The sequence below is a fragment of the Dermacentor albipictus genome, unplaced genomic scaffold (genome assembly GCF_038994185.2).
Source record: "Dermacentor albipictus isolate Rhodes 1998 colony unplaced genomic scaffold, USDA_Dalb.pri_finalv2 scaffold_27, whole genome shotgun sequence".
Classification (NCBI taxonomy): domain Eukaryota; kingdom Metazoa; phylum Arthropoda; class Arachnida; order Ixodida; family Ixodidae; genus Dermacentor; species Dermacentor albipictus.
This window is the reverse complement of record NW_027225581.1, coordinates 4323870-4349584: the sequence shown is the minus strand read 5'-3', so window position 1 is coordinate 4349584 and position 25715 is coordinate 4323870. Positions and strand designations below refer to the sequence as shown.

General features: G+C 49.9%; 2 protein-coding genes across 2 annotated transcripts; both read left to right on the top strand.

Moving 5' to 3' along the window:
- Positions 1 to 1512: 1512 nt before the first annotated feature.
- Positions 1513 to 5896, top strand: LOC139052596 (uncharacterized). Its single transcript, XM_070529676.1, has 5 exons — positions 1513 to 2398; positions 3387 to 3442; positions 3523 to 3621; positions 4570 to 4669; positions 5744 to 5896. The coding sequence occupies exons 1-5, from the start codon at positions 1514 to 1516 to the stop codon at positions 5894 to 5896; spliced, it is 1293 nt and encodes a 430-aa protein (XP_070385777.1). The 5' UTR covers position 1513.
- Positions 5897 to 21986: 16090 nt separating this feature from the next.
- LOC139052605 (uncharacterized) lies at positions 21987 to 23122 on the top strand. The gene has a single exon (XM_070529681.1). It carries the CDS (start codon positions 22130 to 22132, stop codon positions 23078 to 23080), a length of 951 nt encoding a protein of 316 aa, XP_070385782.1. The 5' UTR covers positions 21987 to 22129; the 3' UTR covers positions 23081 to 23122.
- The last annotated feature ends 2593 nt before the right edge of the window (positions 23123 to 25715 follow it).

Below are 25715 nucleotides of genomic sequence, written 5' to 3'. Positions count from 1 at the left end.
GATTCAGGTCACGTGACTACTTTCGGGCATGCTGCCATATTGTGTACCCTGGCTTGATGCATATCAAACGAAATGGTTTTTGAAGCCCAGTCTGGCTATCGCTATAATGTGGCTTCATGTTGTCGCTAGTGACTCTTATCACGTGGCCGTATTCGAAAGCACTGCACTCGTTTGTATCCTGGCCTGATGCATATCAAAGGAAATTGTGTTCGGAGCCTGGTTCGGCTATAACTCTTATGTGCTCACTAGGCAAACACTAGTGACTGCGATAAAAGTGCCACATAGCGACCGAGTGCACCGTGCTTCTATCCCAGAGCATGGTGCATGTCAACCAATATCGTTTTTGAAATCCTCTTCAACTATCAAATCGATGAACGGTAACGACCAAGTCACTAATATGTTTTGCCACATGACCACTTTTGGGTGTGATGCAATGGTTTTCTACCTGTATGATGTATATCAAACGAAATGGCCTTTAAAGCCCTGGTCAACAATCACTAGAGTAAGCTCACATGAGGCGATTACAAATGATTAGTGCTACATGACCCCGTGCGGACATGGTGGACTCCTCATCTGCTCAATCTTAGTACCCACTTATCTGAATGCTTTTAAAGCCCTGTTCAGCTATCACTGAATGAGCTAACACGCTGAAACTTAATGACTGGTGTTACATGACAGAGCATCTTAGCATAGTGCACTCTTCTATCCACACATTATAGATAGCACACAAGGCGGCGTCCGTCTCTCTTGGGCTATCTTTACATAAAGCTCACTTTGCAAATGGGCTAACGATTCGAGTAACATGACCATGTTCGATCACAGTGCGCCCTTTCAGTAACTGGGAATGACACATATTACAGGAACGAACATATGAACCTCTGCTAAGCTATCACTCCAATTAACTGGCAAGACTAGTTCAGTAGGGATTCTCACTGCGTCATCATGTTCTAGTAAAATGTGCTCTTTACTGCGCTAGGTATTCCTAGCACCAGACCCCCCCCCCCCTATGGCCTTGAGGCTCAGCGCTATTTTTACATTGAAAGCACTTTTATGCGAATATATGAAAAGGTGCTATGCCCATTTTGATACTGCGAGTCACCAAAGTCAAGCAATTTAATAGAGATATTATCCTATGTAGTCATACTCTTAACAATTAAAAAGAAGGCATAAACGAAAGCAACTGAATGTGACGTCATCCTGATACGCACTGTGTGTGTGCCTGAGCCACAGACACCAGCTAAGATAAGCGCTATGCTTTCATTTCTTTGAACCAGTTCTCACACAAGTCATGTGACCATTCTGTCTGTATATATTTCATGACGGTACATTAAAAGGTAATCATTCCTGGTCATGAGACGACGAGCGTCTGTCTGACTGTCTGACATGGTGTCAGAAGTGGCTATCTCAAGGCTGGCTACGATGTAGCGCTGCAGCAGCCCGTCAAGAAGCGAACGAGCACCTGCTTCCACAAGAGCAAGTCCTCGCGGTGACAATCGTCAAGCAATGCTTCAGCATGGCAGGAATCAAGCCTCCTAGGCCTTTCGACTTCCAGAACGCTGCGGACTGGCCCGCCTGGATGGACGAATTCGACGACTACAGATTCGCATCCGGACTACATGAGAAACCAGACGAAGTACAAGTAAGGACTCTTCTCTATACAATGGGCAGAAAGTCACGGGAGATTCTTCGGTCGCTAAACGTCAAAGACGAAGAAATGGAGGATTTCGACCTCGTAAAGTCAAAATTTAAGGGCTATTTCGTCCATACCAAGAACACAGTCTACGAGAGTGCTCGCTTCAATCTACGCCGCCAACAGCTGGGGAAAACAGTAGACCAGTTTGCAACCGAGCTTAACAGGCTAGCAGACAGATGCGAGTTCAAAGAAATGAAGGAACGCCTAATAAGAGACCGCTTCGTAGTAGGACTACGATACCACCTTCTCTCGGAAGAGCTACAGATGGATCCTAATCTCACGCTGAGCACCGCTTTGGCAAAAGCGCGTACAAGCGAAACAGTGAAGAAACAGCAAGCCGAGCTAAAAGAGCACGAGGGCACTATCACAGAAGCTTGCGTCGCCGCAGTAAAGCCAGAGAAAACCCCTGGAAAGAGCAAAAAGTTTACACGCGGTCACAAGCCAGCTTATCGTGAAAAGTCCTGCAGTTTCTGCGCCGGACCATTTCATCCGAGAAACAGTTGTCCAGCGAAACAAGAAAGATGCAGGTTTTGCCGAACGTTGGGCCACTTCGAAAAGGCGTGCCGAAAAAAGAGACGAGCAGACGGGAATCTTGACGACATTGCCGAAGCTGATAAATTTCTTGGCACGGTCGAGCGATCTGCGAACACACCATCTGAGCACTTCGTCACGGTACTGATAAACGATCATAAGCTCCGCATGAAAGTAGGTACGGGAGCCGAAGTGACAGTCGTCGGGCAAAATTTTCCTTTACTTCCGCGTTCTCTGGACAAAGCAGGTGATCATAAAGGACCGAACAGTGCAAGCATTCGTACGATAGGAAAGTTTGACGCTGAAGTAGCTTGGAAAGACAACCGTTCGAAGCAGACCATCTACGTTGTGCATAACTTACGCACACCCTTGTTGGGACTACCAGCTATCAAAGCCCTTGGAATCATTCGCTTCCTAGATGACTTAGCAACTGCTGACGACATCGTAAGCAGGTATCCTAAGGTATTCCAAGGCACGGGTTCCATATCTGGAGAACATACCATACGTCTCGTTCCGAATGCAACACCGTACGCTCTGTCTACACTCAGACGGATTCCTATTCCCATGAAGGAAAAAGTCAAGCAAGAACTGGACAGGCTAGAGAGAGAAGGAATGATACAAAAGGTCGAGGAACCGACAGAATGGTGCGCTCCTATTGTACCCGTAATGAAGCCGTCTGGAGCAGTAAGGATATGCGTCGACTTAACTCAATTGAACCAATTTGTCAGACGCGAGCGTCATCAGCTACCAACGGTAGAGCAAGTTATGGGAAGCTTCCAGGAAGCCAAGGTCTTTTCTAAACTGGACGCGAATTCTGGATTCTACCAGATAAAACTTTCCGAGGAGTGTCAAAAGCTCACTACTTTTATAACGCCGTATGGGCGGTACTGCTACCGCAGGTTGCCGTTCGGGATCACATCCGCACCAGAAATTTTTCAAAGAAAGTTCTCGCAGGTCATCGAAGGTCTAGACGGCGTACTGAACTACATGGACGACATTCTGGTGTACGGCAAGAACAAAATGGAACATGACAACCGCCTTCGTAACGTGCTCGACCGACTGGAACAAACAGGAGTAACCCTTAACAAGGAAAAATGTTGTTTCGCTGTTGACCAAGTAGCATTTCTGGGCATGATCTTTGACGCCAATGGTGTGCGCCCAGATCCTGAGAAGATCAGAGCAATCAAGGAGTGGCCTCGACCCCAAAACGTCGCTGAGGTTCGTTCCTTATTAGGCATGATGAACCACCTCGCAAGGTTTCTTCCTGATGCTGCGTCTATATCTGCGCCTTTACGCAGCCTCCTCAACAAAGACAGCGACTGGTGTTGGGGAACTCAACAAGAGGAAGCTTTTGAGAAGATCAAGACTACTCTCAGCTCTAACAGATGCCTGGCAAGGTACAACCCCATGTATTCGGCAATCGTTTCGGCGGACGCGTCTTCGCAAGGTTTTGACGCTGTACTGCTCCAGGATCAGCCATCTGGCGAAAGACGTCCAATGGCATATGCCTCCAGATCGCTCACAAAAACAGAGCAGAGGTATTCACAAATAGAGAAGGAAGCGTTGGCTTTGACCTGGGCAGCAGAACGCTTCGACGAATTTCTGAGAGGCCTCACGTTTTTATTTGAGACAGACCACAAGCCCCTCCTTCCGCTACTGGGTCGCGACCCTCTCGATTCTCTTCCACCAAGAATCCAAAGGTTCAGAATGCGTCTTATGCGGTACTCGTTCACGCTCACACACGTCCCTGGTAAAACCATCGCTACAGCGGACACTCTTTCTCGAGCCAGAGGGATGAACACGAGACTGTCTATCGGGGAATTGTCTGAAGCTGACGTCTCGGCTCACGTGGATGGAGTCGTACTATATGTGCTCTTTGATGACATGCTCGATTGCATACGCTCAGCGCAGGCAACGGATCCCGAGTGCGCATCGTTGCTCGAAGCTTGCATGCAAGGTTGGCCCGCAAAGGATCGGCTACCGCAAGTTCTCAAAGCATTCTGGGCGCATCGTGGCAACATCACGGTTTACAAGCAGATGCTTCTAAAGGACGCCAGACTAGTAATCCCAAGATCTATGCGGAAAGAAATGCTTCAGAGAATCCACGAAGCGCATCAAGGTATTGCCCGCTGCCGCGCAAACGCCAAGGAATCAGTCTGGTGGCCGGGAATCAGCCAGGAAATTGCAACAACGGTAGCCAACTGCCAAATTTGTGTTGCAGAGCGCACCCAATTTTCCGAACCGATGATCCCGTCTGAAACAACGGAGCTTCCATGGGAGAAAGTCGGAATTGATTTGTTTGAAATGAAAGGAGCTGTCTATCTTGTTGTTGACTACCATTCCAGGTATCCTGAGCTGGCCCTACTGGATCAAGGAACATCGTCACAGGTGGTCATTCAGCACCTGAAAAGCATCTTCTTCGCTAGGCATGGAATACCGAAAACGGTATTATCAGACAACGGACCACAGTTCATCTCATCTGCTTTCATTGATTTTGCAAGAAAATACGGCTTCAAGCATGTCACAATGAGCCCTCGTTACCCACAAGCTAACGGGGAAGCTGAGCGCATGGTAGGGACTCTCAAAAGACTACTGAAGAAAGCGCCGGACCCATACATTGCCTTGCTGAAATATAGAAACAGACCGGGCCCAACCAGCTATAGCCCAGAGCAACTGCTAATGAGCCGCCGCTTACGCTCACGAGTGCCATGCATGCCATCCGCTTTAAAACCGCGAGTGGCAACCGTTTCTTGGAAAAAGCAGGACGAAAAATGCAGACAGAAACAAAAGATATATTTTGACAGACGTCATGCTGCGAGACCTCTTCCCAGTTTATCCGCAGGCAACCAAGTATGGCTGAGAGACAGATGCGCCGAGGGCACAGTCCATCGTCCTTCCTCAACACCAAGATCCTACTGGGTCCAGACTGCAGGGGGCACCGTACGCAGAAACAGACGCCATCTGTTCCTGCTCCCAAGCGGAGGAGAAACCAGTCCCGTCCCGGCCGAACAGCCTCAACAAAGCAGCCTGCCAACGGACACGACCGACAACGCGGACATCGTGGCTAAGCAATCGTGCGACAACCAGGGAACCCTTCCACCGAACGAAACTTCGAGACCCGAGCAAAGAACTACGCGATACGGTCGCGTCGTACGAGCGCCGAAAAGACTCGGCATTGATGACTGATTTGCAAAGTGCTTTCTTTTCTTGGTAGGCACACAGTGCTTGTAAAATGGGAAAGATGTGACGTCATCCTGATACGCACTGTGTGTGTGCCTGAGCCACAGACACGCGCTAAGATAAGCGCTATGCTTTCATTTCTTTGAACCAGTTCTCACACAAGTCATGTGATCATTCTGTCTGTATATATTTCATGACGGTACATTAAAAGGGAATCATTCTTGGTCATGAGACGACGAGCGTCTGTCTGACAGTCTGACATTGAAAGGTTTAGGATTCAGCTGTAGGTGACGCCAAATTTCAGTGAATTAATTTGTATGTCCTTGCACGTCGCCTCAGGCCCAGTGTCGGGTTATGCCTCCTTGGAGGTCAGTGACATCCTCTATTCGAGAAGGCAGCGGTCTGTACAGTGCGTCAAAGCTGGAGTCGGCATTCGCACAGTCTCACTTCCTTTCTACGGCCTCCGAGAGCGCACTTGCCAAAATGCCATGACATTCGCTCCTCAAGATGTTCAGCTTTCTTTTGCCCCATATATGCTCAATTATGTTTATATAGGCTCTTTTGGTAGCCATCGAAGCCTTCTAACGTTAAGATAGATTTGAAGTCCGTCCACTTTCGTGATGCGTGCACAGAGGAGACGTCCTGTTGAAAAAATAATATCACTATCGGGATAGCGCGGTCTTGAACATATAAAAGCATGACGAGATTGCGTATGTCGTAGCATTTCTCTGGTGTACTGCTCCCATCTATCCAATGCAGCACAGAAGGTTTCCCTCTGGATACGGCGTCCCACACATTGACTGCGCATCTTCTGTGCATAGTGAAGGTGAGACCTTTAGTAATCGGAACGTCAGATGCGCCTTTGGAAATCACTCACGGTCGTAAAGGCAGATTAATCGGTGAATACGACTATATTCTACCTACCTGCGCCCCACGAGGCGTGTTCGTTGGCGAAAAATAGGCGCTCAGTTTTGGTTTGTGCCGATATCGGTGGTATCTGCGCCGCTACGTGGCCATGGAGGTCGCCTTCCGGTAGCTGCCGTTTCAGTGTTGATTGGCTGGCAAACACGCTGGCACCAGTTTGGCAGTGCCAAACTAGTGATTTGGCAGTTCCAAAGCGTTTCATGTGGGTGGCAGCAAGAACGGCTTCGTCTTCGAATTCTTCTGTTACCTTAGGGCTACGATGATTAGGAGCACCCGTGATTCAGCCATCTTCTCTCTTCGCTTGTGTGATTCTATTTACGCTCTGCGTTTACTTTCCCACCATTATCCCAATTTGTCTCTCGAAATATTGCCTTGTCCAGGGATCTTTAATTCGTACCCATTCTTTGTTCAGCAGCCGTGACATGACGGCCACATCGACACAACCAAGAAGCAACAGTAGACGTTTACCGAAGTGTATCATGTATTCCACGTCTGCAATAAGCAACAACTCGGAACAGACGGCAGTTACAGACTGCCGCATTATGTACTGACATGCGGCTCACATCATACAGATTTTTAAAAGGTTTTTAAATAATATGTATTCGCTTTTTCTTCACGGTAAAAACTGACTGCGGCTCAGCTCGGATAGGCCCAGTTATGCAAGCGAAAGCTTGTTATGCTTGGTTATACTGTGTTGCTAAGCCGAGCTAGGCGCACATTGACAACCCCATATTTTGCATTGTTTGCATCGTTTGTTCACGGTTTAGTTTTATGGCAGCTAATTCTGTTCGCTTTTTGTAAAGTAGTTTGACGCCATTTTAATCTTGGCCACGCAAAGGAAATCGAGCCCAACCACTCTCTCTAGAACACGAGGTCTATTCATGACTCAACCAATCCAACCGAAGCAAGCAACGCTCATTGGAAGTGAAAGTATCAGATGCCCCGTGCCAGCCGAATAAAAAACCTTAGTATATGGCAGGTGGAGCCAAGAAAAAAGAAAAAAAATGACCTGGAAACTACTTCTACAGCGTTCTGCAGTACGTGTCAACACGGTGACAACCGCTTCACAAGTTTCCTTCCTGCTGCAACAATCGGCGCCGCAGGATTTTATGCATTGTGAATCTCCGCGCATGGGTATGAAAGTGACGCTTACATATATATTTTCGTCCGTTCTGAGCAAACGATTTCGTCATTCCTGGCATCTATTATTTTTTAAGGTGTCCGATGCACGGAGCTCCTGTGGGGTAATTGTGCTCGTATTCACCTTTGTCATCAGAACGTTCACTCGCGCAAACAACTGCCACAGTTGTGATCATAACGCATTTCAAACGTGCTACAAAGTTGCACGCACTTGCTGATGACTAAAGATGCAGTCTATTACGGTCGGTTTTCTTTTTCGCCACATCTTGTCTTAACGGGCCAGCAGCACCGGTCTCAATCTTGGACCGCGCGCATTACTACAACAAGGAACCGTTGCGCGATGGCTTGCCTATGTAAAAGATCGTCCGGCATTAACTTCATGTACTCGAGACATGAATCCCGCATCTGTCTCGAATAGACTGCGAGGGAGTGATGACTGGCCGACATCGCAACCGTAAACGAAGTGCCTTTATTCCGGATAAGGTCCGCGAAAGGAGTGCGCCTGGGAGCGAAGTCCACACACACATAGCGGCGGGTAAGCAGACACAAGCTGGAAAGTATGTGTAAGCAACAGACGGTACCCGCGCAAGCCCCCGATGACGACGATCGGCTTTTCCTTATGCAACTTTTTTAAGCATGTATAGGAACGCACGTCGTCGGATGGTTAAGATCGTCTTGACGGGCGGAGACAACTGCTTGTTTTCTCGCTTTCCCTCTGGAGGTTAGCCCTTTGGCATTAGCGTTAGCACGCGCAAACTGTCGACGCCAAGAGAAGCTACCGGCACGATCGATCACGCTAAATATTTTGTCATGCTTGTTTGGTGAAATTTCACTGTGAATTGAAACACTCTGTCCACGCACACGGATATATCTCCGCAAAAGCACATGCATTTTTACGTGAGCACGTTACATATATCCACATGCCGACTTATTTGGCTTCCCCTTCTCGCTACAGACAGCTTTACATTCCCTACTGAGAACAAAAGAAGCCGTCAACTCGAAAACGTAATCTATTGCTACTGCGACGAAGAAGTTAGTGGAGCAAACGCGGCACATTATTAGAAAGATTGACAAGTGAAGGCACCCTCGGCGAGCGTGGCTGCATTGGTTGCAAGCTAATTGATGGAAAATTGCCCACTCCCTTACTTAGAGTAATGAATGAACATGGTGCTAACGTACTCCCTTCCTTCAGTGACACCTGTGACTCAGAAGCCATTCGATTCCTCTATGTAGACTCCGCGAAAACGTTCGTCAGCCAGACCGCGATCTCGAGCGGATATGACACGCCGAAAATTCCGAAACTTCGGTGCGATTGGTTACGGTGACTTAAACACGTCAAAACTGCTCGACGTCAAGTACTGGATGTGTTCGCCAAAGTACTGGTGTTCTCCACAAAACAGCGCGAATACATCCGCAAGCAACAAAATATAGTCCCCGGCAACGAGCTGTGAGTGAACCTCCATGTGACACAATGTGGCAAGATCCTCGCTGCGCCCCTAAAGGTGAGTCAGCTCACGAATAGTAGTTGGATCCTCATAGCCCATGCCCAGTTTCCCAACCGAACTAGTCGAATGTTCCATACTGGGACCACTCACTACCGTCGTTTCACCAGTTTTCGAGGCCATCGTCGAAGTCGAAGGCGAGGCGTCCATTGCCGCCTCTAAAGCTCGTCCTGTCGTCCTCCTGCCGCCTTCAGCCCGCGCTAAGCTCGCCGAAGTTCCCGTTCTTCACTGGTTTCAACCTGCCACTTAGCGCGCCCGTACTCACGTGTCCGCTTTATCTCATTAGCAAGCCGAATGACATCTGGAGGATGGTCCGACTCAGCTTGCCGCTTTCGCCACTGGGACCGTGCAGACAACTTCGCCACAGGTAGACCAGAGTCCACGCTGCTTTATACCATCGCACGACGGCTCAACTGAAGCACTGGTCTGAATATAGCGAAAAACTGCGAGGCGGAAGAGAGCACGGCACCGTCTGCCTTTCAAGAGATCGGCGAGTCGCGTAGTTAGTCACTTAGACGCATCTGGCGAGGCGGCGGTCGGTGCAACGGCAGCGAGTCACGTGGTATCAGTTCTTAACTTCAAAGTCTTACTCTCACACACGGCAAAACTCGCTCGACTAGGCCAGTAACGCTGTCGCTTTAAATATAACCAGTGTTTCAAACGCGCAATATGTAATAACGACGCAGACGAACTCTCTGCTAGGCGTACTGCTCTCAGTGTCGTCTGCTACCGCGTCACAGGCAGACGATACTGAACTGAACTACGCGGTGAAGCGGCGCCCTGGCGGCAGTGGCGATAAAATTGCGCTTTGATCGCTGTATAACTAGCGATCTGAGTGCAGTGCTCCTGGTAATATGGCCAGTGTTCCAGAAAGCGAACGGCTGAAGATTGTAGAGCTTTCTTTGCGGTGTTATTCTCAGCGGAAGATCGCAGAGATGACGGGGCGGTCTACACACACAGTCAACCGAATTGTGCAAGCATACCCTGAACAAGGCCGCATTTCAGATGCTCCACATGAACGACGCCCACGGGCAACTACAGTAGAAGAAGACGAGGTCTTGATCGCTGCAGTGTGTGCTAACCCATTCGGTGATGCTAAAGGATTTGCCGATACTGCAGGTGTTTCTGTATCACTTGCAACGGTGAGAAGAAGACTAGCAGAAGCAGGTCTAAAGAGCCGGGTTGCTGTGCAGAAGCCAAGGTTGACTGAGGGAAACAAGGCGGCCCGTCTCCAGTTTGCAAATATCACAGTGGATGGAGCGTCGACCAATGGAAAAGACTGCTATTTTCAGAAGAGTCAACATTCACCACTGTCTGGGACCAGAAACGTCGTGTTTGGCATCCGGACAACGCTCGCTACAACCCTGAATATATTCGGGAAGTGGCTACAAGTGGCAGGACTGCTGTAAATGTGTGGGGAGCCGTGTCAGCCGAAGGACTGGGTCCACTGGTCCGAATCGAGGGTGCCCTGACGTGGGAGAAATACTGCGACATCTTGGACTATACAATGATTCCATATGTCCTGGATGGGCCGTTTCCCGATGGAAACTTATTTTCAGCAGGACCTATCCCCCATCCACACAGCAAACCGGGTCAAGACACTGTTAGACGATCGCGGTGTGCCCCAGCTTCAATGGGTCCCAAAGGGTGCGGACATGAATATTATTGAACATGTCTGGGGCCGAATGAAGAGCACCCTGTCCAAGCAAGGCCTCCACAGTGCATCTCATGACGACTTGTGGGTCGCTGTCCAAGAAGCTTGGAATTCAATTCGAGCGGACACTTGCTTCATTGAAGCATTGGTCGAGTCCCTTCCTTCGAGGATGCGTGAGGTGATAAGGGCGCGTGGAGGGATGATACGCTACTGAACGTCTCCCGTTTCCCCCATTTAGGTTTACTTCTTCAAAACGAGGGCCTTCGTTACACCTCTTTTGCGTATGTTTTTCTCGGCAAATAAAAGTGCCAATGCAGTGGTGTTTCGTTGCTAAATGAACTAGAATTTTTCCTTAACAGTGCTCGCTCCCGTGACGTACTTTGGTAACTCGTAGTTATGTCATCAGCATGCCTATGTCTATGGCACACTAAACGCACCGTCATCTGCGTGCAGTGACGATGGCATATAACGTTGAGCAGACGACACGGGCATGCAGCTGGCTGCTGGGACAGCCGAATCCATTCCACATCAATCTCACGCGCGCCGCTTGTAGGCAGCACCGTACGTCCTTTATGGTCTGCGGCCATACGCTCGTGTGTGCAAGTCATGCAATCAATTTGCCAGCCCTCTGGGCGAATGGGTGGAGGCGCTTGGGTGGGGGGAGGGGAGTTGAGGCTATCAGTGCCATCAAGAAAGAGCGCGTTATGCTAAAACAATGGGATGTATCGAAGGGTTTTACTGAATTTGCCTTCCCAACCTTTTTTTAGGGATAGTGGGATGCATTGTAGAGTGCGTGGCTTCAAATCTGTATCATGCCTTGCTAAAAAATATACAGCGATTTGCGTAGTCAGTCAAATGGGAAGTAACTGCTTTGGCATTGATTACCACCGCTAAACTTTGCTATGACATTAACCAAAGAGAATATCGCACCTCCTGATGAATGCGCGTGGCAGTTTCTTCCCTGCCCTACAGCTGATCTCGAGAGTGCACGCGAAGGGCACACGCTCCCCTCGAGGCCGGCAGAGCCTTCCCGCGTATCGGCGCCGCCGCATACTGTACCTCAGGAATGGCAGCTGAAGTGAGTGTTTTATCCCTAGATTGGTGCGCTCCAAAAATATCTAGCTTGAGATAAGATCCCCAGGATTTAATTATTGTGTAGTTATTGTGACCCCTTCTCCTTCAACAAAGTCTCAACGCAGTTAGCTCTCTAGTTCGTTTGCTCTGCGTCTGTTAGAGGCAGAAAGATTATTAGCCGCAACCCTAGCCTTTCTTTTGCATCTAGTAGAAACAAAAGGAACATATTTTGCAGTGTGGTAGCCATCCTTAGAGCTTGGAATTAGCCTCCTATTTGACGACATATTTTTTGTCATATACTATCGCTTTCTTTCTGCTTGCCTCATCTTGCTCATTGTGTCCTGTTCCTGAAGTTTCCGTTCTGGGCTTGCAACATTTTTGTATTATGAAGGTACAAGGTGAGTGCTAACCTAGCTTGTTTTTCCGGGAATAAGTGGAAGTTGCAGTCGTCGCTTCGCAGAACAGTAGTCACTCGCGGCGCTAAAGATGATAAGTGCGTCCAAATTTAACAATCACCAAAGTAAGGTTTCGTTTTCCTCTCGGTGTGCAGCAGTCGATAATCTAGTGTACCAGAACTCCTCTGGTACTTTGCCAGCCCGGCACAACAGCAACGCTGCTTTAAAGAAAAACAGGTTGCTGCAGTAATTCGATTCTTTTACTGTTTATTTAAAAAAAATATTTCACGTTTAAACGTATTCTCACGTTTAAAAACGTGAGAATAATCGTTACATCTGCCATTAACGAACTTAACGTGAGAACTATCGAGCCTCTCAAAAATCCCTAGATTCAAAAAAAAATTTGTGACTCCCTGAACGAGAAGTAAAGCCCTAGATCTAGGGATCAGTGGCGTAGTAAAGGGGCGGGGGGGGGGGGGGAGGAGTCCGTGGGTCCCTGGTGCCAGTTGTGGGGGGTGTCATATATGTCTGAAGACTCCCCATTTACCGCCGGCTTGAGCGGACGTAAATGGTAAAGAATGCTCCCGTAACCAGCAGCGCGAGCTCATGTAGCCGACATACCGGATATACCGGACATACCGGACATACCGACAGACCAACTGTAGCTCATGCTTTCGCTGGCGCGGGCTTCATCGCGGCCTTCTCGCTTTTTGCGTGGTGACGCCAAGAATCGACGTTGAGCGGGCTCTATTTCTTTCCCAACATTGAGGCAGTAGCGGAGCTATAGGATAACGACGTTCGCCAATAGTAGCAAATAAAGAAAGTTTTTATGGATCAGAATGACAGACTTCGGAAGTGTCATAGCCTTGACTCCCGCGCCACAGGCAAACACGTGCCATTTTCTAATAGGGTGAGGAGATCCGCGTCACTGACACGTTATTTAATTTTCGTTCGGGTTCAAGGCTGCGCACAGCCAAAACACTGCATGCGGTAGTGCCGACGACGTTTTTGTGGAGTTGCTGTTGGGCAACTTATGACTGTCGGGCTTTAACTATGCAAATGCGATATAGCCTCTGAAATCGCCAATGAAAGTTTTATTGAAATATTTTTGTGACTTGTCATCCAGATTTTCCACGAGGCCTTACATTCTGACAGAGTATGTGCAAATGCGCTCATTACAAGTTATCAACGCAGCACCCTGTGTTATTTGGTGCAGAAAATAAAACAGCGTGTATACCTGCTTCATTCGTGATCTCAGGGAATAAAAGCGAAGAGGGGGGGGGGGGGAGGGCGTATCCAAGGCGGCTGCGCTAGTTCTGAAACATACCCCGCACACCTCGGAAATTTTCGATATTCTGCTCTTCCTGAATACAGCGCAGAGGGGGGCGCTGCCATATAATTTATGGGCCCCGGGTGCCAGACGACCTAGCAACGCCACTGCTATGGGTAAATCCCTAAGGGTGGTATCAATGCGCGAGATACCCTGGCTACAATGTTCCTTGGCCGTCTCCTCGGGCTCTCATAACGCGATCTCTCGCGCGCAGCTCGCAGGCCGTGAGTGAAGGGGCACTGGGGCGGGGCTCCTTTCAAGTTGTGTAGAACCCACGGCATTGACCAAAGCGGCGCTCTGCCTGTGAGGCTGAGAAAGTGGTCCTCGCGCTGTGGCGTGTTACGTTTCGCCTACGACGCGCGGTATAGGCGGCGCGGATGCAACGGACGCCGGGGCTTCATTGAAAGCGGCGGACATTTTGGCCCGTTCAGCGCTGCCGTAACGCCTCCTGCCATGCGCGTCCAGGCATGTTTCAATGGCACGTGTCTTCGTGTGTGCGTGTGTGTGTGTGTGCATGTTGGTGCCCACGCGTGTCAAAGCGCGGCAGCCGAGGAGAGGAGCTCCCCCAACTGTGAAGCGACGAGGTCTGACCGGCGCCGGCCCGGCGGATGCGTCACCTACTCGTCTCAACGTGTCTCTCAGCGTGTCCATGCCCCGCATCACGTGCGCCTCTGACGAGGCGTTCCTTCTTGCCCTCGACTCCGAGAGTATAAAAGCAGCTGCCCCCGGACGCCAAGAGGGAGGCTCCGAATTCATCCGTCGAGTAGCGTGCTCTCCCGTCTCTCCACTTCGGTCAACCTGACCGGCCGCTCTTTTGCGATGCTAGAATAAACAAGCTGTTCTGTTAGCAGTCGACTCATGCTTTGCCAAGACCTTCGGATGCTTCCAGTTGTGCCCCAGGCCGCCAGGACAACGCTACCCTTGGGGCTTGTGACACAGATGCAACAACTCGTGCCAGTGGTGCGATTGCTACAACAGGTGCCAGCGGTGAGATTGCAACAACTGTCTGCCAGCGGTGAGATCGCGACAACGGAGGCCAGCAGCGAAGATATGCGGTTGACTGTATCCTAAGCAGCACAACGAGCATCCGGGAGCAGTGCAACGAGCCCTGTGTGATGACTGGTTGCCTGCAGTGGAACGACTGCGCTGAATTCTTGGCTGCAAGGTTTGGTGAGTGCGGGACTTTCTTCTGAGTTTTGCCAGGCTTTTGTTAGTGTCAGAAACAGAGCTGGTAATTGTGGTTGTCGTTGCTGCCGGGTTAGTTTGCGGAAAGACAATAGTAGGCAGTAGAGAAAGCAGCATTCAGAGCAGCCATGGATTTGAAGTCGTTGCGCAAACCGAAATTGCTGGAGCTTGCGAGAGAGTTGGGTCTGGATGTCTCAGACAAACTCAGAAAACCACAACTGCTAAGGGCTATTCTTGAGATAGAAGCTGAGGATGACGAGCTGCCGGAATGCCTTGAGACCATTGAGGAGAGGGCAAAAAGACAGGAGCGCGAACTTAAAGAGCAAAAAGAGAAACAGGAGCGCGAACTTGAAGAGCAAAAAGAGAAAGAAGAGCACGACCATGCTTTGGAAATGAAGCGTCTCGACGTAGAGATGGAACGCGCTCTTAATGGAAGTCAGGCACACGGTGCAGGAGAACGAGTATTGTTCAAAATGACTGACCTGATGCGGCCGTTTGCGCTTGGAGATGACATTCGTTTGTTCCTGGTTAACTTTGAGCGAACGTGCGAGAAGCAGGGGTTCTCTCGGTAAACGTGGCCACAGCTCTTGCTCACTTTGTTACCCGGCGAGGCGGCCGACGTAGTCGCTCGCTTGAAGAGAGAGGAGGCAGAGGATTTCGACAAAGTGAAATCGAGTCTCCTAAAAAAGTACAGGCTGTCAGCAGGGGCGTTCCGTCGGAAGTTTCGGGAAAATGAGAAAGGCAAAAGTGAGTCATATACAGAGTTTGCCTACTGGCTTATGTCAAACATGCAGGAGTGGCTCAAAGAAGAGAAAGCGTTTGGTGACCACGAGAAAGTTGTGCAGTGTTTCGGGCTGGAACAGTTTTATACTCGGTTAAGAACTTGCAGTACTGGGTCTTGGATAGGCCAGACGTTAGTACGGTGGCTAGGGCCGCTGAGCTAGCCGAAGAGTTTGTGACGCGTCGGGCTCGCGGAGCTAAGGACGGCCAAAAGGGAGAATTTGGCTCCAAGTTTGAGAGGCCGAAATTCACGCCCATGAGAGCGAGGGGGAACACACGTAGTGCGGATGCGAGTGAAAGCAGTCTGACCGAACCTAAGGAGACGGCGGCAGCCGAAGCCGAATGCAGAAAGCGGTTCGAGACGAGGCAAGCGCGCGTGTGTTATACGTGCCAGAAGCCGGGTCACTTTTCGGCGCAGTGTCCCGAAACGAAAACAAAAGTCGTGTTTTTGTCATTATGCAGCACTGACGAGAACATGAAGGTTCTCGAGCCTTACATGCGAGACCTCCTCGTGAACGGGAAAGAGTGCCGAGTGCTTCGCGATTCCGCAGCTACAATGGATGTAGCTCACCCCTCTTACGTAGAACCCGATATGTTCACGGGCGAGTGCGCATGGATCAAGCAAGCCGTGGAAGCTCATAGCGTGTGTCTGCCCGTAGCAAAAGTGCTTATTGAAGGACCTTTCGGAGCGCTTGAGACGGAGGCCGCAGTGTCATCTATGCGGCCCCCCCCCCCAGTACCCGTACCTATTTTTGAACAGGTTCGATCACCTCCTGCGCGAGAAGGGGCGTTTGTTTGGTGAGGCTAGCCTTCAGGCATTAACCCGATTGAAGGTTCGGGAGGTCGCTGCAAAGGCGGTAGTTGCGGGGCCGACGTTGTCGAACAATGAGAAAGGGTCAGAGGCGCACCAAGCTGATATTCAGAGCACGTCCGAACTGAATAAAATTGAGCCTGTAGCGTTGAAGGCACCAGACACCGGAGAGGAAATGCCCGATACGGGAAAGTTAGCAGAGCTATCTGCAGATTTGCTCATCGCGCCTACGTCAGACGGACTTAATAGGTTGCTAAAAGTCAGTCGGTCGGCTTTGACAGCCGAGCAAAAAAAGGTTGCAGCCTAGAAAACATACGCTGCATTGTCAAGGAAGGTATCGCCAAGAAAAATGCTCGTTTTGTGGAAAGAGGTTGGGTCCTGTACCGGAAGTATCTAGACCGCAAGGGAGTGGAGTTCGATCAGTTGATCGTGCCTCGGTGCTACCGTCAGGATCTGTTACGCTTGTCGCATGGGGGTTCGTGGTCCGGACACCTATGAGTTAAGAAAACTAAGGACCGTCTCTTGCAAGAGTACTGTTGGCCAGGGTGTTTTCGGGACGCAAACCACTTTTTGAGGACATGTGACACCTGTCAGCGGGTGGGCAACCCAGGGGACAAATCGAGGGCACCGTTGAAGTTGGTACCTATCATTACGGAGCCTTTTAGACGGCTCGTTATTGATACAGTGGGACCTCTGCCGGTAACAACCACGGGGTACAGACTCATTTTGACTGTGATCTGCCCAGCGACAAAGTTCCCTGAAGCAGTGCCGCTTAAAGAACTCAGCTCAGTTGAGATAGTCAATGCACTACTGTCCATATTGCGCGAGTTGGTTTTCCTGCGGAAATCAAAGCCAGATCAGGGCACAGTGTTTACTAGCGCTTTGACGACAGCCTTTCTCGAAAGGTGCGGGGTAAAGCTGTTACACAGCTCAGTGTACCACCCACAGTCGAATTCCGTTGAGAAGCTCCACTCCGTCATGAAGCGCGTGTTGAGAGCGTTGTGGTTTGAACAACAAACTGACTGGGAACTGTGTCTGCCTGGGGTGATGTTTGCATTAAGGACCGCGCCGCATGCGGCTACGGGGTTTTCGACAGCTGAGCTAGTGTACGGTCGCTCGCTGCGATCTCTGCTTCGCATGCGCCGAGACGGATCACTGCCCTCTCCAGTGGCTGCAGACCATCTCTTCCACAAATGGCTGCCTCCTGCGCTGGAGCCTCGCTTTGCAACAATATTCCTTTGAGGTGCGTTACAAAAAGAGCACTCTCAAAGGTAACGCCGATGGCTTAAGTCGAAGCCCCTAACGTAGGAATCGCCCTCAAAGTTGTTTGTTGCTGATGTTTTTCTTCCTGAGTCAGGATTTTTAAGATATTGCTTTTGTTTAGTGTTTCAAAGTCATGACGTGCTTTCTAGCGCAATTTTCCAAATTGTGGACGCGTTCTGAGTGCTGCTAGACTACTGTAAGGAAATAGGCAGTAGTATAAAAGGGGAAAGAGCCTGGCAGGACTTGGTAAGGGTTGTGCCGTGCTTGCTGACTGAGCGGTTGAGTTTCGGCGTAGTTCTAACCCTTGCCGGGAACGAGAACAAAAATGTCAACTCTCCCGAAGTCACTTTGCAGTGTCCTGCGTGAACCTGAATGAAAGAACGAGGCCTTCTCTGTGCGCTGCGCTCAAGAAACGCCGAAGAACGACCGACTTCGGTTATGAGCATCATCGAGCTACATCCCTCCGGACAGCGGATGCAGTCCCCTGACCATCGGGATCTCCTTCTCCCAGCGGGGCGGTCTGTTACGTTTCGGCTACGACGCGCGGTATAGCCGGCGCGGATGCAACGGACGCCGGGGCTTCATTCAAAGCGGCGGATATTTTGGCCCATTCAGCGCTGCCGTAACGCCTCCTGCCGTGCGCGTCCAGGCATGTTTCAATGCCACGTGTCTTCGCGTGTGCGTTTGTGTGTTTGCATGTTGGTGCCCACGCTTGTCAAAGCGCGGCAGCCGGGGAGAGGAGCTCCCCCACCCGTGAAGCGAGGAGGTCTTACCGGCGCCGGCCCGGCGGATGCGTCACCTACTCGTCTCAACGTGTCTCTCAGCGTGTCCGTGCCCCGCATCACGTGCGCCTCTGACGAGGCGTTCCTTCTTGCCCTCGACTCCAAGAGTATAAAAGCAGCTGCCCCGGACGCCAAGACAGAGGCTCCGATTTCTTCCGTCGAGTTACGTGCTCTCCCGTCTCTCCACTTCGGTCGACCTGACCGGCCGCTCTTTTGCGATGCTAGAATAAACAAGTTGTTCTGTTAGCAGTCGACTCATGCTTTGCCAGGACCTTCGGATGCTTCCAGTTGTGCCCCAGGCCGCCAGGCCAACGCTACCCTTGGGGCTTGCGACCCAGATGCAACAACTCCTGCCAGCGGTGTGATTGCAACAGGCGCTGGCATATTCTCCTAGAGCAGAAATCAGCGCGGATGCGGTGGTGGTCGTGAAAACTTTTATCGGTCAAATTGAGAAAGTTCGGAGAACACGAAGTAGCCCTCTACATTGTCGGCGTGCCTACTCCGGACACCGCATGACGAGGCCCCGTCTCGTCTCGCTCCCGTTCACCAGAGCCCTTTGGAACTCAAGCGAGGAGCAGTTAAAGAGGGCAGTCTCTCATGCCTCTGGGGAAGGGTTAGGTGAAGGGGAGAGGTGGGGATTTTGAGTACATGCCGACACCATGTGTAAGATATCACAGGTCTTCCCACAGTGCACGCACCAGCCTGCCGTGTTAGGATCAAAATGTTTGATGTTTGTAGGAAAGAGTAGAGTACCTGTCTGCAGGCGCCTTAATCTTCGCTCCTCCACCTTACTTATCCCGTTTGTAGGAGCCGGTAAAGCCTGGGGCCGTCGTCGTTTGCTTGTGGCGCTGGCAAACAGTACAGCTGGCGACATACTGTTTCGTTGTTTTCCAGAGCTTGGGCCAGAAAAATCTCTGTCTAAGTCGGTGTAGTGTGAGTGTAAAGTCAAGGTGTCCGGACATGATATCGTCATGCATAGAACGAAGGACAGCAGGGCGCAGGTTTTCGGGCACAACTAGAAGCAATGGGGGCCGAGCCGAGTAACTTCTTTTGTACAGCAAACCATTACGAAAAGTAAACGGTGTTGTTCCTGCGGGCTCACGTGCAGCTGCCCGTAGGGATTTCAAGGTAGGGTCGCAACGTTGCTCGCTCTCGAAGGCACGCAGGTCTGGAAAGTCGGAAGAGATGGAAACTAGGTAGTCGTCGAAGTCATCATCCTCAGCTTTAGTGTGCGGCCAAGGGAGACGGGATAGGCAATCAGCATCCGTGTGACAGCGTCCGCTCTTATAGTTAACGGAAAAGCTGTACTCTTTAAGGCGCAAAGCCCAGTGGGCCAACCGGCCAGACGGGTCACGCAGCCCAACCAGCCAACAAAGTGAACGATGGTCAGTCACTATCGTGAATGCGCAGCCATGTAGATACGGACGGAACTTCTGAATGGCGAAGACGACTGCTAGGCACTCGAGTTCAGTAACGGTGTAGTTTGTCTCCGCTTTTGTAAGTGTCCGACTAGCGAAGACAATGACATGCTCACGGCCATCGCAGAGCTGAACAAGCACAGCGCCAACACCCGCACCGCTGGCGTCAGTGTGCAGCTCAGTTGACGCCTCTGGATCAAAATGCCGCAGTACCGGTCCAGAAGTCAACAAAAATTTCAGCTGTTGAAACGCCGGCTCGCAGTCAGCAGTCCACAAGTATGGGGTGTCCTTGTGAAGGAGAGACGTGAGGGGAGAGGCAAGCTGTGCGAAATTCTTGATAAAACGTCGGAAATATGAACAAAGGCCCAAAAAGCTTCGCAGATCTTTCACCGTTTGTGGCTGTTGGAAGTCGCGAACCGCTGCTACCTTTTCAGGGTCTGGTCGTATGCCGTCTTTGTCGACCAGAAAGCCTAGTACGAGGGCTTGACGCTCACCGAAATGACATTTCTTCGAGTTTAAAATAAGGCCAGCTTGCTGGATGCTGTCAAGAACGATCGACAGGCGCTGATTGTGCTCGTGAAATGTCCGGCCGTAGATAATGACGTCGTCTAAATAGACTTCTGTCAAGCAAAGGACCAGGCAGGATTCCGTAAAGGCTACTCAACAATAGATCATATTCACACTATCAATCAGCTGATAGAGAAATGCGCGGAATATAACCAACCCTTATATATGGCTTTCATTGATTACGAGAAAGCGTTTGATTCAGTCGAAACCTCAGCAGTCATGGAGGCATTACGGAAACAGGGTGTAGACGAGCCGTATGTAAAAATACTGAAAGATATCTATAGCGGCTCCACAGCCACCGTAGTCCTCCATAAAGAAAGCAACAAAATCCCAATAAAGAAAGGCGTCAGACAGGGAGATACCATCTCTCCAATGCTATTCAGAGCGTGTTTGCAGGAGGTATTCAGAGACCTGGATTGGGAAGAATTGGGGATAAAAGTTAATGGAGAATACCTTAGTAACTTGCGATTCGCTGATGATATTGCCTTGCTTAGGAACTCAGGGGACCAATTGCAATGCATGCTCACTGACCTGGAGATGCAACGCAGAAGAGTGGGTTTAAAAATTAATCTGGAGAAAACTAATGTTTAACAGTCTCGGAAGAGAACAGCAATTTACAATAGGCAGCGAGGCACTGGAAGTAGTAAGGCAATACATCTACTTAGGGCAGGTAGTGACGGCAGATACGGATCATGAGACAGAAATAATCAGAAGAATAAAAATGGGCTGGGGTGCGTTTGGCAGGCATTCTCAGATCATGAACAGCAGGTTGCCATTATCCCTCAAGAGGAAAGTGTATAATAGCTGCGTCTTACCAGTACTCACCTACGGGGCAGAAACCTGGAGGCTTACGAAAAAGGTTCTACTCAAATTGAGGACGACGCAACGAGCTATGGAAAGAAGAATGATAGGTGTAATGTTAAGGGATAAGAGCAGAGTGGGTGAGGGAACAAACGCGAGTTAATGACATCTTAGTTGAAATCAAGAAAAAGAAATGGGCATGGGCAGGACATGTAATGAGGAGGGAGGATAACCGATGGTCATTAAGGGTTACGGACTGGATCCCAAGGGAAGGGAAGCGTAGCAGGGGGAGGCAGAAAGTTAGGTGGGCGGATGAGATTAAGAAGTTTGCAGGGACAGCATGGCCACAATTAGTACATGACCGGGGTTGTTGGAGAAGTATGGGAGAGGCCTTTGCCCTGCAGTGGGCGTAACCAGGCTGATGATGATGAAATAGCACATGCAAATTTCCCATTTGAGTCCGCGGAGCACGGTATCCATAAATCGCTCGAATGTCGCTGGAGCGTTGCATAAGCCAAAGGGCATACCGTTGAATTCAAAGAGACCGTCAGGTGTCACGAAGGCTGTCTTCTCCTTGTCGGAGGGGTGCATGGGAATTTATCAATATCCTGACCGCAAATCAACAGAAGAGAAAAAGCGCAGAAGGAATGCAGCGGAAACGCACTTCGCTACTCGTGTAATTGCGACTTCTGTAAGTTACATGTTCATAATTACCGATATACACCGCAGTATAACTTTCCACGGCTCGTTTCGAAGGCAACACCGCATTCACTAGAGGCGCGTTTGTACCGCTTGGAAGCATCGAACTCGTGGCTGAGTAAAAGGCGAAAGGTTAGTACGAGACAACTGAGAGGCTTTCATGTGCTCCCTTGTAGGGGCGGTTTCAGCGGCCCGTGTGGGCCGTGGTATCAGGTGTACTGAAAAGCCGGCTGAAGACTACCAGGTTGTTCTGCCTCATCTGCCCACAGGTGCTTCTGTTTTAAACACCGTTTTTTTGCATGCCGATGTGAAAGCCAGGCCATATCGAGTGGAGCATGTCCGAGATAGCCTTGCACGTCTTTCGTTGCTGCCGGAAGTGGTGGCCCTCGGGGCATACCAAATGAATCACCTGTGGGCAGTGACGTTTAAGGACGAGGAAGGCAAGAGGAAGATATTAGAAGCTGAAGCGTTCAACGTTAAAGACCACCGCTGCATGGTCATCGACCCGCGTGACCGAGGTGTCCGACTGAAGCTATACTGGCTGCTTCATGGCGTACCGGACGAAGACGTGCGAGTGGCTTTGGCGCCGTTTGGAAAAGTGACGGAAATTAGCAGAGACAAGTGGAAGGTCAAGGGCTGCATTGACAAAGGATCAACCACCCCCTCGGTGACGCTGAAATTAAATGTGGGCCTCACTGTGGACGACCTACCACACCAACTGCGTGTTGCTGAGGATATGGCGCTCGTCTTCGTTCCTGGCAGAGCGCCGCTCTGCCTCCGATGCCGTGGCATCGGACACATCCGGCGAGAGTGCCGCGTTCCACGATGTGGGGTCTGTCGTCGCTTCGGCCACGGTGATTCCCAATGTGTGCGCTCTTATGCCAGCGTTACAGGCCCACTCCAAAGGGACGTAGTATCCGAACACATGATGGACGCCGCAGATGCCGAAGAAGCTAGCAGGGAGGACAACGACGTGGCGAAGACTCCTACAAAGCCCCTTGAACCCTCCCCAGGAGCTGTCCAGGAAGCGACCCTGGGGGGTGAGCCCTTGGCTGCAGCCCCGGAAACGAAGCCAGAGACTGCAACATGCGACGCAGGCGTGAACGCAGCAAGCGCGTCATCGTCACTGCCGCAAGAAGTCAGCCAGGAAGCAACGGACGTCGAGATGATTACGACCGGAAGCATCGCTGCAAAGCGTGCTCACGAAGACACTGGCAATGCAGGAATAACTACTGCGTCGGGCACCGGCGAACCTCCAACGAAGGCATCGACTACGCGGCGGTCTATGCGCAAACCGCAGCCGAACGTGCCGCCTGGCAGTAGGGTGGCTCCTAAAACGCCTCCGCCCTAGCGGAGGACCCGTTCCAGTAGCCTTCAACGATGACTACAAGAACCCCACAGCTTCGGTGTGAGTAGGACGCTTGGCCAAGCAACCCCATGAGATGGCGTCTAACTTTAAATCTAGCCTACGCGTTGCGACATTGAATGTGCGAGGAATGTGTTCGCGCAGGCGGCAGTGCCAGATTAGTCGCATGCGTTTAGAGAATGACGTTGACCTTCTGGCTGTGCAAGAAACAAAAATTGAGAGTGAGGAGCAAACAGAACAGATGGTTGAAGTTTTTCGATCTAGATACAGTGTATGTGTGTGCCATGCTGTTGGACGGTCAGGAGGCTGCGTCATTTTTATTCGCAATAGCATATCGGTTGTAGAAAAAGTGTCCACCTGCGAAAGTGGGAGACTTGTAGCATGTGATTTTATTTTTGCTGGTCTACTGTGGCGCGCTGTCTGCATCTACGCACCGAACAAAATTCATGAACGCGAAATTATTTTTAAGTATGCTGAAGGATTTTTGAAAACAGAACGACATGTTGTGCTTCTTGGGGATTTCAACTGCGTCTGTACAGCTGAAGATAAAACGACGAGCCTCAAAGTACGCGATAGAAGCGCTGAGCTGTTGAACGCGATAGTAATTGAGAGAGAGCTTGAGGACATTGGTTATGCAATGACGCGAGATGGCCAAGCACGGTATACGCACTTCCAAGGTGATTCCCATGCGAGGCTTGATAGAATATACGTACCGGCGAAGTTTGTACCACTGTGTTCCTCTTATGAAACACAATATCTCAGTTTTAGCGATCATAGTTTGGTCTCGATTACGATTGGCGAAAAACGAAAGAGTGTCAAGTTTAATTGGTTCCTGTGGAAGTTCAATGAAAAACTGCTGCAAGATGAATTGTTTGTCACGAGAGCCAAGGAGTATCTTTCAAATGCCCTGCATACGGAAACCAACTGTTTCATATCACTGTGGGAGCAGTTTAAATGCGACTTTAAAATTGCTGCCATCGATAGAGCATGCGTATTGCGTCACAAGGAAAGGCAACAAGAGGAACAGTTACACAGTGAACTGGTGTACATGTTAGTAGTAGAACATGAAGTGCCTGGAGCGTTTAAAAAAGAAATACGAGAGGTGAAAGCGAAACTCGAGTTGATCGACGAAGATAAGTACCGCGGCGCAATGATAAGGGCGCGCACTGAAAAGTTGTGGCTGGGCGAAACGCCCAATAAACGTGTGCTAAGTGAAGAAAAGAAGCATGCTGCAAATAAGGAGATAAATGAAATTCGCTATTACAACAAAATTACACGTGAAATCGAAGAAATAAAACGTGCATTTGTTGATTTTTATACCGAACTTCTTGGCGGAAGAATTTATGACCCCGAGTACTTCAAAGCCCACTTTCTAACTCTTATGCCAAGATTAGAGGACACGGTTAGAGAATCACTGGAATCTGAAATTACCGTGGCCGAAATTGAAGCGGCAATCGATGACTTGGGTAATGGCAAGTCACCTGGGCCAGATGGACTGGGCGCAGCCGTATACAAATTTTTCAGGGCAGAAATGGCAGTGGCTTTACACCGAGTGATCGCTGAATGCTATGAAAAAAAGCAAGCGCCTCTCTCGTTCAGGACAGCGCACGTAGTAATGATCCCCAAAACTGACGATCCTGCAAAATTACTTTCAGTTGAGTCCTACCGTCCCATTAGTTTGACCAATACAGATTATAAAATATACATGAAAGTGTTAGCTAGAAGGCTCTAAAACGTTATTAAGTCCCTCGTTGGCCCGCATCAAACCTGTGGCATTAAAGGTAGAACAATTTTTACAAACATACACATAGCAAGAAGTATTCTGGAATGTTGTGACGCAATGCATGACCGCGTAGCTATGATTCAGCTAGATTTACATAAAGCGTTCGACAAAGTTGTACATGAAGTTCTGTTTTTATTGCTGGAGCACGTAAATGTTGGATCTGTAATTACTGAAGGCGTTAAAATGGTGTATCATGATTGCACAGCCAAATTAGTGATCAACAAAGAATTAAGTATGTCAATTCCTGTGCGGTCGAGTGTGAAACAAGGATGTGCGTTGTCCCCTCTACTTTTTGTGATATACTTGGAGCCGTTTTGTTTACGTTTGCTTGCAACACCATGTATTCGAGGCTTCACTTTTTTCAGCAGTGAAGTTATGGTCTTAGCGTACGCGGACGACATAGCCGTGTTTTGCACTGATGCTAGAAGCGTGCAGGAAGTTGTCAGTGTTGCTAAGGCGTTCTGCACAGCAACTGGTAGCGTGATCAGTTGGTCGAAATGCCTTGGATTTTGGCATGGCAACTGGCAGAGCACCCCCGAGGTGTACTGTAATATGAATTGGACCGTCTCCCCCGGAAATTACCTCGGTGTCCCCCTAAATAACTACCTCAATGCTGATGAATATTGGTCTGAGGAAAATAAACGCGTCAAAAATGCTACCGATAAATGGGGTGGCCATAACTTCTCAATGTTCGCAAGAGCTTCCGTTTGTAATATGTTTTTAATTGCAAAAGTGTTCTACGTGTTGCAAGTGATGGCCATGGCAAGAACTTCGGTTCAAAAAATCCACCGAGTGTTTGCGACCTTTATTTGGGGATCGCAATGGGAGCGCATAAGC